Source organism: Schistocerca nitens, chromosome 1 (genome assembly GCF_023898315.1).
Source record: "Schistocerca nitens isolate TAMUIC-IGC-003100 chromosome 1, iqSchNite1.1, whole genome shotgun sequence".
Lineage (NCBI taxonomy): Eukaryota > Metazoa > Arthropoda > Insecta > Orthoptera > Acrididae > Schistocerca > Schistocerca nitens.
The window spans coordinates 752,946,319-752,963,826 of NC_064614.1; the positions used below are offsets into that span (position 1 = coordinate 752,946,319).

Here is a 17,508-nt window from a genome sequence, read left to right on the forward strand (position 1 = left end):
GTGATGTGATCTACTGTTTCTATTTGTTGTTTACAAAGTCTGCATTTATCTGTTGTGGTATTGGGATCTTTAATAATATGCTTGCTGTAATACCTGGTGTTTATTGTTTGATCCTGTATTGCAATCATGAATCCTTCTGTCTCACTGTATATATTGCCTTTTCTTAGCCATGTGTTGGATGCGTCTTGATCGATGTGTGGCTGTGTTAGATGATACGGGTGCTTGCCATGAAGTGTTTTCTTTTTCCAATTTACTTTCTTCGTATCTGTTGATGTTATGTGGTCTAAAGGGTTGTAGAGGTGGTTATGAAATTGTAGTGGTGTAGCCGATGTATTTATATGAGTGATTGCTTTGTGTATTTTGCTAGTTTCTGCTCGTTCTATAAAGAATTTTCTTAAATTGTCTACCTGTCCATAATGTAGGTTTTTTATATCGATAAATCCCCTTCCTCCTTCCTTTCTGCTTAATGTGAATCTTTCTGTTGCTGAATGTATGTGATGTATTCTATATTTGTGGCATTGTGATCGTGTAAGTGTATTGAGTGCTTCTAGGTCTGTGTTACTCCATTTCACTACTCCAAATGAGTAGGTCAATATTGGTATGGCATAAGTATTTATAGCTTTTGTCTTGTTTCTTGCTGTCAATTCTGTTTTCAGTATTTTTGTTAGTCTTTGTCTATATTTTTCTTTTAGTTCTTCTTTAATATTTGTATTATCTATTCCTATTTTTTGTCTGTATCCTAGATATTTATAGGCATCCGTTTTTTCCATCGCTTCTATGCAGTCGCTGTGGTTATCCAATATGTAATCTTCTTGTTTAGTGTGTTTTCCCTTGACTATGCTATTTTTCTTACATTTGTCTGTTCCAAAAGCCATACTTATATCATTGCTGAATACTTCTGTTATCTTTAGTAATTGGTTGAGTTGTTGATTTGTTGCTGCCAGTAGTTTTAGATCATCCATGTATAGCAAATGTGTGATTTTGTGTGGGTATGTTCCAGTAATATTGTATCCATAATTTGTATTATTTAGCATGTTGGATAGTGGGTTCAGAGCAAGGCAGAACCAGAAAGGACTTAATGAGTCTCCTTGGTATATTCCACGCTTAATCTGTATTGGCTGTGATGTGATATTATTTGAATTTGTTTGGATATTAAGTGTGGTTTTCCAATTTTTCATTACTATGTTTAGGAACTGTATCAATTTAGGATCTATTTTGTATATTTCCAATATTTGTAGTAACCATGAGTGGGGTACACTATCAAAAGCTTTTTGGTAATCAATGTATGCGTAGTGTAGCGACCTTTGTTTAGTTTTAGCTTGATATGTCACCTCTGCATCTATTATCAGTTGCTCTTTACATCCTCGTGCTCCTTTGCAACAGCCTTTTTGTTCTTCATTTATAATTTTGTTCTGTGTTGTATGTGTAATTAATTTCTGTTTAATGATTGAAGTTAATATTTTGTATATTGTTGGTAGGCATGTTATGGGGCAATATTTAGCTGGGTTCGCTGTGTCTGCTTGATCTTTAGGTTTCAGATAAGTTATTCCATGTGTAAGTGTATCAGGGAATGTGTATGGTTCTGCAATGTAACTGTTAAATAATTTAGTTAGATGTGAATGTGTTGAGGTGAACTTCTTTAACCAGAAATTTGCTATTTTATCATTTCCAGGGGCTTTCCAATTGTGAGTAGAATTAATTGCTTGGGTGACTTCATGTTGCAAAATTATCACTTCAGGCATTTGTGGTATCATCTTGTATGTGTCTGTTTCTGCTTGTATCCATCGTGCATGCCTGTTATGTTGTACCGGGTTTGACCATATGTTGCTCCAGAAGTGTTCCATGTCTGTTATGTTTGGTGGATTGTTTATTTTAATGTGTGTGTTATCTATTGTCTGGTAAAATTTCTTTTGGTTTGTGTTGAATGTTTGGTTTTGTTTCCTTCTATTTTCACTTTTTTTGTATCTTCTGAGTCGTTTGGCTAATGCTTGTAATTTCTGCTTCTTTTCGTCTAATTGCTCTGTCGCTTCTTGTTGTGAGATTTTACCTAACCTTTTTCGTTTTTTTTCCGAGATTTCATTTCTTATAAATTGTGTTAGCTGTCCGATGTCTTTTCTCAGTTTTTCTATTCTGATCTGTAGCCTGTGTTGCCATGCTGGTTTTGTGGGTTTCTTCTGTGTGTTGGTTGGTTCTGATCTCTGTCTAGTGTGTATATTTAGTGTAGTGAGTGCTCCTATATAAACCAGTAGTTATTATTATTATTATTATTATTGCTGTGAAATTGGAAACATATTAAGAATCACAATAAAGCCAAATGGAAATTGTTGAGCGTGGTCAGTGCATTGGTTTAGGCCACAATCCTTAATCTAATGTTACTGCTAACAACATTTTATTAAACCCTAACAAAAAAAAGAAAAGTGATTGTAAAATATGGGGAAGGAAAAAGATTACAAATGCATAATGTTGTACCATATCTGGTTTGAAATATTGTGTGCTAATTTTTTGGCTGTAAAAATTAATAACACTCCTCCTAATCTTTTATGCAGTTGTCCTTGAAAAACAATGAAGGTTATCATTTAACTGCCTCACATTTTTAAATTTGCGGGTAGCAGTTTGGATTTTGCAGACCCAGTGCCAGGCCACATATTTGTTCCATACAGTACTGCACCCCCCCCCCCCCCCCTGCCCCCACCCCACTCATACATGGCAAATGTTCATTTGCATAATGTACAGTTTCAGTATGGAAAAATTTAAATTCCCTGACTATTTGCACCCAGTTAGGATTTCTGTGGTTTTCTTAAATCATTTCAGCAGCATTTCGTGATCGTTGTTACAGTAATATCATATCTGATTCTTCATCCCATTCTCATTCAGCTGTGGCAGAGTTCATCTCTGTTGACCGAAATCCTGATGCAACATCAAATCCACATTCTCCTCCTCTCCACAATGCAGAGTAGATTTTGAAACACCTATATAGAGTATGAGTCATTATACAATAGTGGATAAACAACCTAACGAGGAGGTTGTGAATAGAAATGGGGAGAAAAGAAATTTCTGGCACAGCCTCACTAGAATAAGGGATTAGCTGGAAGGGCACATTCTGAGACATCAAGGGATCACCAATTGAATACTGGAGAGGAGTGTGTGTGTGTGGGGAGGGGGGGGGGGGGGCGGTAAAAATTGTAAAAAGATGCCAAGAGATGTACACAGTAAGCAGATTCAGAAGGATGTAGGTTATTGTAGTTACTCAGAGATGAAGAGTCTTGCACAGGATAGAGTAGCATGCAGAACTGTGTCGGAGCAGTCAGACCAGAACAACAACAATAATTAACAGTTAAGTTCATCTGCTAAGTTTTGCCTTTTACCTTGGTCAAGAACAACTCCAAAACTGGCAGTTTTTGAAAATAATAATTTATAATGGTCACAAGATTGACTGTTGTCTTCTTTATGTTCTTATTACAATACAGTGTAAATTATGGTGGGAGGAATAAGCAAAAATCTTACCATCTTCATACACAATACAGATCTTCTGACCATCAGAATTCCATGCCATTCCTTTAACAACTGACTTATTCCTATTGTTTATCATTTCCTCATACCAGGCACCCTGGAAGTAAACAGTCAGTGAAGCACTTAGGAAACAGTTGATTAAAATGAACTCATACAAGAAAAGTTTTAAGTCTGTAATTCTTACTTGCTACATTTATTATTATTATTAATTTGGCTGATTCTAGACCACATAGAACCTAAGACTATGGTACAATCTTTCTCTTTTTATCTTCCCAGAACTTCATGCATTGGCTGATGGCCTGCCTCTGTTCATTTGCCATCACACTCCTAGGTTGTTGGTTTTATTGTTGGATAGAAAATTTTGCAGTATGGATTAGTAGCCTGAAATTTTCCCTGTCCTGCATGGTGTCTTCTGTAATGTTAAAATTTCTCAAATTCCTTCTTGTCTCTTACAGCAAGCCTGTTCTGTTTTTAATCTGGAAATGAAATTAAAAATTTTCTTCACTAGCCTACTATCATCCATTCTGTAAATATGACCATAAAACTTTAATCTCCTCTTCCTTATAGTGTCTGTGTTTCTATGTTTCTTTATCAATCTTCACTTCTCCTCGTCCAGTTGTTATCTTTGTTCTTTTGTGGTCCTAAAATATTTCTGAGTATTTTCTTTCTTTCTTTCTTTCCAGTTCTTGTTCACCTCTTTCATTCAGTGTTAGGCATTCAGATCTGTATAGTGCCTGTGATTTAATTACTGTTGCATATGTTTATTTTTCACCTGGAACAATACTGATCTTTCATTACATTGATTTTGGGTGAGTTTGTATGCTAATTCCATTTTCTTTTATCTTTCTTTACTTGTGGGATTATCTAACCCATCTGATTGTATCCAACTTCCCAAATACTTAAACTTGTCAAATCTTTTGACTTCTTAACATGATATTTGTAATTAGGTTTTAGCTGCATTTTTGTAAAGTGTTTCCTTCATTATCTTGCATCCCTTTTTTCCTTCAAAATTATTACAATATTGTCACCAAAAGTGAGACATTTCACCTTGAATTTTCCTCTTCCTTCTGATAGATGGACCTCCTTTTTTTTTTTTTTTTAAAAAAAAAAAAAAAAAAGACCAGACTGAAGAGAATTGGTGACCGACCATCGTCTTGCTGGGCTTCTGTATTAATTTTGAGAGGTTCAGGAACTTCTCCTAGAAATTTAACTTTTAAAGTTGCATCTGTGAATGTCTGCTATATTAATGTTACATAAAGCTTAAACATAAAACAACAGGGAGACAAAATGGGGTGGATCTCATTCATTTGTTAATAGGTAATACAGACTTTCAGGCTGAAAAGAAAGGTAATTCCTTATTAGTGAACAACAAGAATGGTGAAACATTTGGAAACACAGCAATATGTTTACACTACTAGTGATCAGAGAGACAAAGGTAAAGCTTAGTGTACTCCATCTCTGAATTCTCATCCTCATGTTTATCAAATGACTAGTAAGCAATTTTGTTTGATCAGCTGGACTTAACTCATACTTGAAAATCCCAATCTATGAATCAGATGATAATATGCTGATGTGGTAGTAAATATGATCTATACAACTGAAATGCTTAGCTCTAGAACACACTCCATAATGTAGTAATAAGCATATGATTCTTTATCTCTGGTATGACCCATACATCAGGATAATTCTACGTAAGTTATAAAAAAGATTTAATTTTCTATTTACTGCAGTCATCTGCTTACCCTAGCATGTCTATTTAGAAGTTCACTACAGTAGGTATGGAAGACAGTAATTATAAAAACAGAAGCCCTTTTCAGTGATGGCTTATTTGTCCACAGGAAAATATATTTAAAAAAAATTGCATATAAACACAATGCAGAAATCAGCAATATGATAACTAATATTAGATCCTGGTATTTAAGCACATATGAATGTAAATTCTTCTTAATGTCACAGTTTACAGAACTTGGTATGTACTTATAATGGGCAAATAAATTTGGCACACGTGACTGCTATATTCAAAGACTTGGTGTATTCATCTTTTGATGCTGCTCTCTGACTGATCAGAGAATAATGTCTGGTCATCAAAGTTGCATGGATTCAGATTCAGATTCTTTATTGGTCATTCAGCATTATTACATGCAATAGACTTTGTCAGTTCACTTAACCTATTAATTTTACAAAATAAATTTTTACATATTTAAGTTGATATTGGGCATTTCTAAAAATTCTTCTAATGAATAGAATGGATTAGTTAACAAGAAGTTATGAACATTGTCTTTAAATAATTTGTCAGGCTTGATTGACCCATTTTTAGACAATTTGTTATATATTTTAATTGCCATATACTTATGACTATTGTTAGTTTTAGCTAATCTATTTTGTGGCAACAGCAGAGAAGTACACGTTCTTGTATAGTAGTCATGCCTTTCATTTGTTGCACTTAAATTAGGTAGTTCAGCAAGTATGTAGTTAACACTGTCAAGAATATATAAATTAATAACTGTTAAAATTCTATATTTAATGAACAATGGTTTACAATGTGTTCTATTATCTACCTTAGCCATTACTCTGATTGCTTTCTTCTGGATCACCATAATTTCATTTATTTTTCTGCTGTTTCCCCAGAGTATTAACCCATACCTTAAAACAGATTGAAAAAAGGCAAAGTACGCTGTCCTTACATACTCAAATGTCACACAACACATCAGTCTCTTCAACAAATATATAACTCTTGACAACCTAACCACTATGTGATCAACATGAGAGTTCCATGTTAGACTGTTGTCAAGTACAATACCAAAAAACTTTGCCTTTTGTTTTTCTATTTTTGTAGTCTTTGATAGACTGAACCACATATTCTGGGTCTTTTCCCCATTTAATAGCAGACCATTGGCATTAAACTATGATGTTGCATATTCTTTTGCCAATTTCATATCACTTACAAGGTTATCAAGTACATGGTTTACAGATAGAAAAGTTGTGTCATCTGCATACATATATGTCTTTATATCTATATTTCCTGGTAAGTCATTTATGTGTACAAGGAAAAGAAGTGGTCCCAATTTAGATCCCTGTGGCACTCCGTGTTGAACCTCGAGTATGTTTGACAGATGACTTCCTGAACTCACCACCTGTTTTCTTTTATTGAGATATGATTTGATGAGTTTTAAACTTTTATCACATATTCCATAGTACTCAAGTTTAGAGAGCACAAGTGAGTGGTCAACACAGTCAAAAGCTTTGCTAAGATCACATAAGGTTACCTGCGTGTGCGCATGCTCCTCAAATGCTGCTAGAATGTCTCTGACTAAGAGCTCTATGGCATGTATAGCTGACCTTCCTTTTCTGTAACCAAACTGTGATGCACTTAACATACCATTTAGTTCTAGGTACTCATACATCTGCTTATATATTATGCCTTCAAAGACTTTTCCTAGTACTGGAATTAGTGAAATTGGTCTGTAGTTTGCAGGATCTGATTTGACACCCTTCTTAAAGACTGGAGTTACCTTGGATAGTTTGAGAGGATCAGGAAAATACCCTTCTGTGAGACACAGGTTTATAGAATATGTTAATGGTGCTGCAATGTAATGTATGATTTCTTCCAATAGATTGTTTGACATATTAAAAATATCTGTACTGTATGAATTTTTCATTTCTTTGACTATTTTAAGAACTTCATGTTGGCGTACCTCTTTGAAGTGTTTCAATGATGATCTGGCCCTATTATGATTTAGGTTTGCTCTCTTAAGATAATCTATACATGTTACACTGGGTTTACTGATCAGCTTTTTGACATCATCAGCACAGCTTACAAAATATTTATTGAATGTATCTGCTGGTATTGGGACTGTCTTGTCAAAGTTTCTGACTTCACCTTTAACAGTATTAATTACTGACCAGGCTGTTTTGCATTGGTTTTTACTATTTTTTCTGAAATTTGTGTTGTATCTTTGTTTCGCCAATTGCAACTCTTTCTTATACAGTTTCTTAGTGATTTTTTCGAGATCCTTAATTTCATTAGAATTGTTTACTTTGGCAAGGTGTTTCAACAGCAGTAGCTTAATTTTTAGATTCTCCAGTTCTTTGGTGTACCAAAATTTACCCTTTCTTGTTGTATGGTATTTCTTTTGAACAAGATGGGCTTTTAAAATACCTGTTAAGTAATTGTGGAATGTTTCATAAACTGTTTGGGCACTGGAATCACAGTTTTGAAATAATTTGTCCCAGTTTGTTATGCTCAGCTGATGTGTTAAGTTTTATGAGATTGTGTTTTGTTAATATTAAAGTATTAGACTTTGTTAACTTTTGTGCAGCCTTGCTCTCATCCCCTTTTATAAAATGTCTTAACTCTACTGTTAACATGGAGTGGTTTGAGAAAACAAATTCCTTTACCTTGGTGGAGTACATATCATGAGCACAGTTGACAAAAGCATTATCCAAGCACGCTTGTAGTCTTGTTGGTTCTGAATTTACATAATGGAAGTTGTGCTGCCTTAGCATATTCAGTAACTTATTTACACTGGGCTTGTTACATGTTACATCAAAGCTTGAATTAAAGTCTCCCCCAATTACAGTTACATACTGTTTCCATTTCGTTATGTAGCAGAGTACACTGTCTAAATTATCATCTGAGTCAGGGGAATGGTAGATACATACTACGATAAGTTTCATTATATCACATATGATCCCGGTAATTTCCAAGTGTTTCTCTACACATGCCCAACTAAGATCTAGTTCTCTACACTCTATTTCATTTGAAGCGTAGATAACAGTACCACCATTACGGTACTGAGATCTGCAAAAACTGTTTCCATGTTTATAACCTTTTGGTACATAGTATTGTATTTGTTCTGGTTTGAGCCAATGTTCTGATAGACAGTGGATCGTTTGTAGGATATAAAGGATAAAGAGTACATTTAATATGCTTTTTGGGTAAAATGTACTAATACTGAAACTTCTTGAGAAAACAAACCTGTGTGCTGGACCAGAACTCAAACCACAACTTTATCCCTTCATGACTATATTCTTTTTCCTGTAGCTGACAGTCCAATATGATACACAATAAGGCCTCCGTAAAGTATGGAAAACAGCAAATAAGTAACAGAGGGTTGAATCTTAAGCAAAATTGTGAAGCATGGCTGTATAGCTGCTATATCTGACAATGATGCTGATATGGAGAGGCAGACTAGCATGTTCAATACTGTGTCCCACTCTAGTTCCAACGTAGCACTTGCCAAAGATACGACATGAGCAGGCCGCCGCAAGACATAATGATAAGAAGGAAAACTTGCTGCCTCAACACCAGCAGCATGTCTATCACCCCATTTGTCTGCAAGATCTCAATAACAATCACGTTCTGAGCTCTGGCCTTAAATACACCCCTCAGATTTCCTGTGTCAATGGAAGCTCTTCTCAGTTTACGGCCACCAGTATCTTGTGACTTTGTATGACAAATTGTGTTTGGCATTGTATGGCAGCTTGGAAGAATATGGTATGAACTGCTCTGTGTAGCTGTGCTTGTGTGCTCTGTGTAAAATAATTTATTCCTTAGGAATTCACAGTTCACAACAATTGCTGATGAGAGTTTCAAACCTGAGTGCAGCTACCTTGGAGCAGCTGCTCCTCGAACTCCATCAGCAAAGAAGGGACTAGTTGGATGCCGTGCAACAATAACTGGCTGCTCTGAAAGATGCTTTGCCAGTGACCCTGACATTTCCTTCGTTTAGTGAGGAATTTGTATCTTCAGCAATTGCACCAACATTTCAATGCTTTGAAGGGGAGGTGGTTCAATTCCTTCAAAAGTCATGTCCCTTAGAGAAACTTGAGAATTGCAATTTTATCACACCTGTGAAGTGTTGATGGAATATCATGTCTAGAAAATCCATGTAGTTACAGTGACACTAGCTTTTAAGCAGTGCCACAAGGAATCCAATCAGTTGTACAAGGAGTGGGAGGCAGAATTGCAGGGTATAAGCCATGGTTTCAAATTCACAATGACAACAAGCTGCAAACAAATCTACACTGATTCTATGATATGTGGTGCAACAATCAGATTAGCAACAGATAAAAAGGTGCAAACACCAACACTATGGATGAATGACACCTCCTCAACACCATCCTTTAAATAGCACTTAAGTTTGAAGATGTGCACGCTATAGGAAAGCTTTTTCTATAGGACTATGAAGTTTCTGCCTCGAGTGTTGCATCACAGTAGGCTCATCACCAGTCAACACTGGTAGACGCAGATATGTTGTGTAGGACTGCAGTGACTCATTCATCAAAGAACCTCTCTGATCACAAGTTTTTCATGACAAGCAGAAAGTACAGTACACAAGGCAGTGTGGTCTCAGTGTCCTACAAGTTCTTCATCTTCTCTTCCTCCTCAGCATCATCTCCTGCACACTGGAAGTGGCAGGGTTATGTCATGCCCCCTGTGTTTTATTAAACATCTGCAACAGCAGTGCGCAATTCTAAATGCTGTGTGTTTTCAGGGTGGCATATCAGGTCATATTAGAAGTGTCTGAACAGCAAAGAAGACGAAGAAAAAGAGAGAGAGAATCTCGAGGTCTACTAGTTTGCAATACAATGTCATCAAGCTAGGGTAATCTGCTCAAATTAATGGGTGAGCTGTCAAAAGGTCAGAGCAAAGTAACATTCCATGTGGACACACTTGTCTCAGTGTCACTGATCAATCGGTACAATTGGTTGCTCAGATCTCTTCCATTAGAAATAAATCCTAAAACTGCAACATCTTTGGCAGCCATAGCATCCTGGTTGTAGGCCTGTTTTGAATGCAAGCATCTTATAGTGGGGTTGTCAGAGATACATCTCTCTTGGTTATAAAGGATGGTGAGGTATAAAACATTTTCAGACTCCATCAATTCAAAGAATTCAGGTTTTTCTATACCAGAATACGTGTGTGTATTTGCACCAAACATGCTTCATCAGGACCTGGCAAACCTCAGTGCTCATTCTGCAGATCTGTTCTCCCCAGGATCAGGGTGTGCAATGAACAAAGAACATATTAACATGCCATCATAGATGGCACCACATTTCACTCATGTTTGCCTGATTCCATACATGTTATGTGATTCCATCAAGACTGATAGGATCAAAATGTCATCATTCCCATCTCGGCTAGTGTATGGATCATAGTTAAGAAACCAAATTGTTCATTCCAGTTGTGTCAATATTTCAAAGCTAATAATTCCCAAATTGCTGCGGATGTATTCCCTATACCACGTCTGAAATATTTATTTTCCTGTCTTAATGAAAGTACATGTTTCTCCAAAGCTGACCTTGCTGATGTGTACCTCCAGTAGCCACTAGATGAGGATTCTCAGAAATATCTGGGCTTGAATATGCCATTTGGCCTATATATATACCTATGTCTATCTTTTGACATTGTCTGCACACCATCAGTTTCTCAGAGTTTGCTAGAGCAGCTGATTAGCAGGGTACCACCCTGCATATGACACTGCAGGAGAAAATATGTGACAATGCATGGACAAGTTAATGCAGTTATTTCAGATATTGCAGTAGACTGGATTGGACATGAATTTTAAAAAGTGTAAATTTTCCCAAAAATTCATTCAGTACTATGGATTTATAATGGAAAAGCATGCAATCCACCCCAGCAAGCAACATATGCAAGCAAATGAGGAGATGCCATGACTCAAAATAAAAAAGAAGTGCACACTATTCTTGGGAAAGTTGATTATTATAAGTAGTTCCTCTAGAATGTGCCTCAGATTGCCAAGCCACTGAACATTTGTGGAAGAAAGTGGTAGCTTTTATGTGGTCCCCACAATGTGAGGGGGCTTTCCCATGCCTTAAAATGAAACTCAACTATGCACCATTTCTCATTCCTTACTCTTGGTGGAAACTTCCAGTTCTAGCACTGTGATGCACCTCAGCATGGTATTGGAGCAGTTTTCTTATATAAATAAAAGATAACGGTGGTTCAGAACAACCAATCAGATACATTTACAAGACTGCCCAAATCAACCATTACCAAATTGAAACGAAGGCAGTGGTGATTACTTATACCATTCAGAAGTTCCATAGGTACTTGTAGGGGACAAAATTTCATCTAGTACCAGATCATAAGCCATTACTTGCACTGTTTGGACTTAGATCTGCCCTGTCAAACCGAACAATGTAAAAGCTTCAACACTGCACACTGCTCTTTAGTTCATACTCATTTTTTACATAAGTCCATGAGTAAACATCTAAACACAGACTCACTACCGTACCTCCCCCATGTGTCCAAGATTTCAATAAAGAAGATGATGTGTGTTTTCAGTTATACCAGGCTGTGTGTCATGACCTCACAGATCTTCCACTCTCCGTAGCAGCAGTGATGCCAGAAACAGCATCTGACCTAACACCTCAAGACAGGGGTGCAATGTGGTTACCCTCAGTGTGTCTTTTCCTATGACAATGGCAGTAAAGGGTCACTTTTTGTTGAAGCACAGATTATCTGTCACCATCCTCCTGGCAATACAGGATTTGATTGATTTTAACAGGAGAGCTAAAACAGCTTAGGTGTGACCCGCCACTGCCCGCACCGAAACTAGGTTTATTGTGCAGTATCGCTCCCTGTATATCTAGTAAAGCCAACCAGTGCCCTTAAATAGTGCAAGGAGTCCCTCTACAAGTTTTCTGTTAGACACAATTTCTTCAGGTCTAGTTGTCCCGAAGATTCTGTATCTTTTACTCTCCAATGCGATAAATTCAAAGATTAGGTGTGATGCAGTTTCTTCACCCTCATCACAGATCCTACATTTAGGGTCCTCTTCCATTATACCCATTGTGTGTAGGTGTTTTTTGAAGTTCCCATGGATGGTAATCAGTCCAGTCATGAGTTTGATCTCTTTCCTGTTCAATCCCAGGATTACAGAGCTTCTTTTAAAACATGGCTTGGGCATCATTACCTTACCATGTTTTTGTTTGTGGACCTTGGTCCAAGGCAATACAGGACACTCACCATGTGGTCATTCCCCCAGGCTCTGCATAGTGGACACTGGGGAATATGGTGAACAGAAGTGGTAACACAGTGTCATGTGTATCAGCCAGCTATTGACAAGGGCAATGAGCATGTCATCAAGGGGTGCCAACAGTGTTCGGACAAAAAGCAGATATTCTCTACCTGGCCAAAACCAACCAAACTGTTGAATGGTCACAAATCAATTTCGGCCTCTACAGTAATTCTGTTTGGCTCATAGTAATGCAGGCTTTCTCAAAATACTTGTTTATCAGTAGAGTGACGTCAGCAACAGCATACTCTACAACCTGTGCACTATCACAGATTTTTGCAATTGAGGGCCTGGCCCTGCACCATAGTTACTGACAACAATCACCAATTCCACTCCATCCAGTTCTCAAAAATTTGCTCATCACATAGGATACAACACCTCCTCACTGCCCCGATTCACCCACAATGAGGTTCAGTTGTCTCAACCAGTTCTCTAATACGTTCTGTCCTACACTATCATGGTATCTATTTCCTCAAAACTCACTTGATTAGGTCAGTTAAGTTTTATATTCCTCGTGCTTTGTTGGTATCCTCGGTATCTCTATTGGCAGGTACTCACTGAAGTGTTTCTTATTCACTTTTTTGAAGCTCCTTTCAAACGGTATGTACTCTGGCTTCATCACAATGTTGACATTTTATGATTGGTCTGTATTTGTTGTTAGAGACTAATTGGCTTGACTGTGTGTTTCTTACATTCGACTATGGTCCAAGAGAAGATAAAGCTGTTGTCAGTATTTTATCCTCTTCACCAATTGACAATTTTGAAAGAAAATGGTAGTTTGCTGCTGTGGATCAGCTGAAGGTCATGCAACTATGTCCATGCCTTGAGCACACTTAAAATATCCCAGAATAACGTTGGTATCACAGTACTATCTTCCCCCACAGAAGTGACAGACATGTTCACCAAGGTTTTATTTAGTGGTGACCTGAACACCAAAACATATATTTTTAGGATTCCATAACTCAATCAGTGAACATGGAACCCTTACAGGATCACTTTGTTGTCCTTCTGTCTTTTTTTCTGTCTGTTGGTCTGTCTGTCTGTCGGTCTGTCTGTCTGTCCAGCTGCTAAAAACCCATTTTCTCAGGACTTACAACCTGTAGGGTACTTCCCGTTGATCTAGAGTCATGAAATTTGGCAAGAAGCATGGTTTTGCAGTACAAGTAAAGGGAAAAAAGCAGAAAACTGATAATTTGCAATTGTACCACATGAAAAAAATTTCTTTTGTAATTTGTTATCCACCTTAAAAATTAAAACATTCTCAAAAGTCTTGGGATTCCTGGGACCAATGTCTTGCCAGTATCAATGTCAATAACAGGCAAAAATGGTCCAAATTCTTGATAAATGGGATGGATAAACTATCTATATACATAATTAAGTTTGTATGGAACCCTCAGCATACAAGTCCTGCTCACAACTGGTCAATTTTTTTAAGTCAAAGCACAGTCTGTGAAGCAAATGAAACTTCATTGATAGTGGAAAGGTGTCTTTATCATGTGCCAAGTACAGCATTCTTTGGCTTCCATGGTGGATTCTGCTCACAGAATCAAAATTTAAAAGCTGTAAACTGCTTTGAAAACCAAGCCAGTTTCTCAAACTTGAATAATTATCTATTATTAGTCATTTTAACATTGTTCCAATGCATATTAAATTTTTGAACTGCCTATCCCACATTACTTGTAACCCACACAAATCATTATCTCATTTCTGTATATGATCTGCATAAGAGAAAATGAATCATGCTCATCCTCACCCTCATTACAAAATGTATTCATGATTGTAAAATGCAAAATGAACAGCTTCCCTTAAGAAAGACAGAGAATAAAAACTGTTTCTCACAAAGCAAAATATTACAATTAAATACAACCTCTATTTTGTAGTGAAATTTAGAGGAGAGTTCACATATTGGTGATTCCTAGTGTCATACACAACTTACTTTGTATAGTGTCCACACAATGATGAGTCCATATTGATCACTTGTTGTTAGCTTCTGATGAATCTCATTCCATGTAATAACTTGTATTTGTCCACTATGGCCTTCCAGAGTTTGATTCATAGACAAGTTTGAAGGTGCTGCTAGCCCTTTCAGTTTTCCATCCTTCCCTAAAAACATTATAAATGAATTCTCAAATAAAATGCTACTCATAAAAAGCCTCTTGTGTCACAGGGAAAAAAACTGAGGTTTGATATATTTCTCAAAAACTACTATTTACCTCTGTGTAACTAAGTAAGATGATTATCTGGAGAATGGATGAAACTTAACTGGTTTTGAGTGGAATTCTATAATTTCTCCAGAATGAGATTTTCACTCTGCAGCGGAGTGTGTGCTGATATGAAACTTCCTGGCAGATTAAAACTGTGTGCCCGACCGAGACTCGAACTCGGGACCTTTGCCTTTCGCGGGCAAGTGCTCTACCATCTGAGCTACCAAAGCACGACTCACGCCCGGTACTCACAGCTTTACTTCTGCCAGTATCTCGTCTCCTACCTTCCAAACTTTACAGAAGCTCTCCTGCGAAACTTGCAGAACTAGCACTCCTGAAAGAAAGGATATTGCGGAGACATGGCTTAGCCACAGCCTGGGGGATGTTTCCAGAATGAGATTTTCACTCTGCAGCGGAGTGTGCGCTGATATGAAACTTCCTGGCAGTTTTAATCTGCCAGGAAGTTTCATATCAGCGCACACTCCGCTGCAGAGTGAAAATCTCATTCTGGAAACATCCCCCAGGCTGTGGCTAAGCCATGTCTCCGCAATATCCTTTCTTTCAGGAGTGCTAGTTCTGCAAGTTTCGCAGGAGAGCTTCTGTAAAGTTTGGAAGGTAGGAGACGAGATACTGGTAGAAGTAAAGCTGTGAGTACCGGGCGTGAGTCGTGCTTTGGTAGCTCAGATGGTAAAGGTCTCCATAATTTCTCTTAGAAAAATAACCAGATTTAAACCATAAATGAGACTACAAATTCATTTGCATCACTGGTGAAAATCTGCACGTCAGTGATGTAAATTATTATTTACTCCATATGCCTCAATCCATTATTGGAAAAATGTTACAATGTAATGTACTAAAGTTTGTGAATAAAGAGAGCAACACACACACACACACACACACACACACACACACACACACACACAGGTAGATTTTCTTATCCTTTTAAAATGTGTAAACAAGGATCAAGGTAAAAACTAAAACTTTTATTTCATTTCAGTAACATGGGTCTTTTTTAGAATAAGGGCCAAAGTAAATTCAAATACATCCCAAAATATATGAAAATTTTGCTATAGTACAGTGATAAAAAGTAGCACTTGTTAAACTACCAGTCAATCCTTTATTTCTTGGTTACTAGGAAACTATCAGCTCCACAAATCTTTGTTTATTTTTGTACAAAAATGACATACACTGTTCATGGACAAGTCTATTATCACAGCAAGGTTGCAAAATGAGAATACTGTAGCAAAATATAGAACAACCTGTAGGGACTGCCAGTAAACCCTGAATAGAAATAAATGCCCCATACTGAACATAAAAAGGTAGAGAGAGCCATTACTGTTTAATCACACTATTGGTGATAAATCACTGAAGGCAGTAACAACTGCAAAGTACTTAAGAGTAATAGTCCTGTGGGATCTAAAGTGGAATGACCACTCAAAAGTAGTTGTAGGAAATCAGTTGCTTGGCTGAGACTCAATGGAAGAATCATATAAGGAAATGTGATTCAACCACAAAAGAAGTAGGTTACAAAACACTTCTTCAACTGAGTCTTGAGTACTGCTCATCAGTCTGTTGGTGTTACCAGCTAGGACTAAAAGGAGGGAGAGACAAGATCCAAAGTGGGGTGGCATATTTCATCACTGGTTTCTTTAGTAAGGGCAAAAAGAGGCATTTTAAAATTCAAAGAGTATACATTTCAACAAGAAGTAGATATGTTACTTTCTCCCACAGACACCTCACAAAATGAGCATGACAAGAAAAACTGGAAAAATTGGAGCTCATATGGGAAGCTTAAAAACACTATGTATGATTGGAACAAAGAAAAGGGGGAAATTATAGTGGTACCAGAAGTGTCCTCTGCCACACACTAATAGTAACTTCCACACACATCATACGATGGCTTGCAGAGTTTAGTATCCAACACAGCTGGTAGGGAGAATACATCAGAGATGCCTCAGGCTCTAGATTACAGCCATAGTAAGCACACCAGGTGGTGTGGCCCTCCGATGAGCAGTTACCAATAAAAACCATGGCTTGCTTCTAGATAGTCATTCTCTCACTAGTCTCTGCAGCCTTTAGTTATACGTCATTAAGCAGCAGAGTCTTGACTGCCTGGTTTATGTTTGTGATTTGGATTAGTCCCTGGATTGTTGTATACACTTAACATGACTTTGCTACACTCTGGACTGGTTCTGGTTATCCATTCACATCATGAACTCTACTGACATTTTCTTCTGGAACTGCACATTCTACATCTACATCTACAACTATACTCTGCAAACCATCATGAGATGCATGGAAGAGGGTATGTCCCACTGCATCAGTTATTAAGAGTTTCTTGCTGTTCCATTCACAAATGGAACATGGGAAGAATGATAATTTGAATGCCTCTGTGTATGCAGTAATTATTCCAATCTTATCTTCACAATCCCTGTGTGAGCGATAGGTATGGAGTTGTATATTCCTAGAGTAATCATTTAAAGCCAGTTCTTGAAACTTTGTTAATAGACTTTCTCGGAATAGTTTACATCTACCTCCAAGACTCCTCCAGTTCAGTTCCTTCAGTATCTCTGTTGTAAGCAATCTCCTCTGTAGATTAATTGCACTTCCCGAGTATTCTAGCAATGAACCTGCTTTACCCATGACTGAACCTATGTGATCATTCCATTTCTTATCCCTACAAAGTGTTACACCCAGGTATTAAAATGTGTTGGCCGATTCCAACAGTCACTCATTGATGTTATAGTCAT

The 17,508-nt window shown here is 37.3% G+C and overlaps 1 protein-coding gene across 2 annotated transcripts in view; it reads right to left on the reverse strand.

Moving 5' to 3' along the window:
- Window positions 1–17,508, reverse strand: part of LOC126260758 (WD repeat-containing protein 35) — a 208,913-nt gene that overhangs the window by 132,186 nt on the left and 59,219 nt on the right. For both annotated transcript variants that reach the window (XM_049958106.1, XM_049958100.1), the window contains exons 3-4: window positions 14,491–14,657; window positions 3,505–3,607 (exon numbers count right to left, since the gene is read on the reverse strand). In XM_049958106.1, the coding sequence (XP_049814063.1) occupies window positions 3,505–3,607; window positions 14,491–14,610 (223 nt within the window). In that variant the 5' untranslated portion in view covers window positions 14,611–14,657. The remainder of the gene's footprint in view (window positions 1–3,504; window positions 3,608–14,490; window positions 14,658–17,508) is intronic.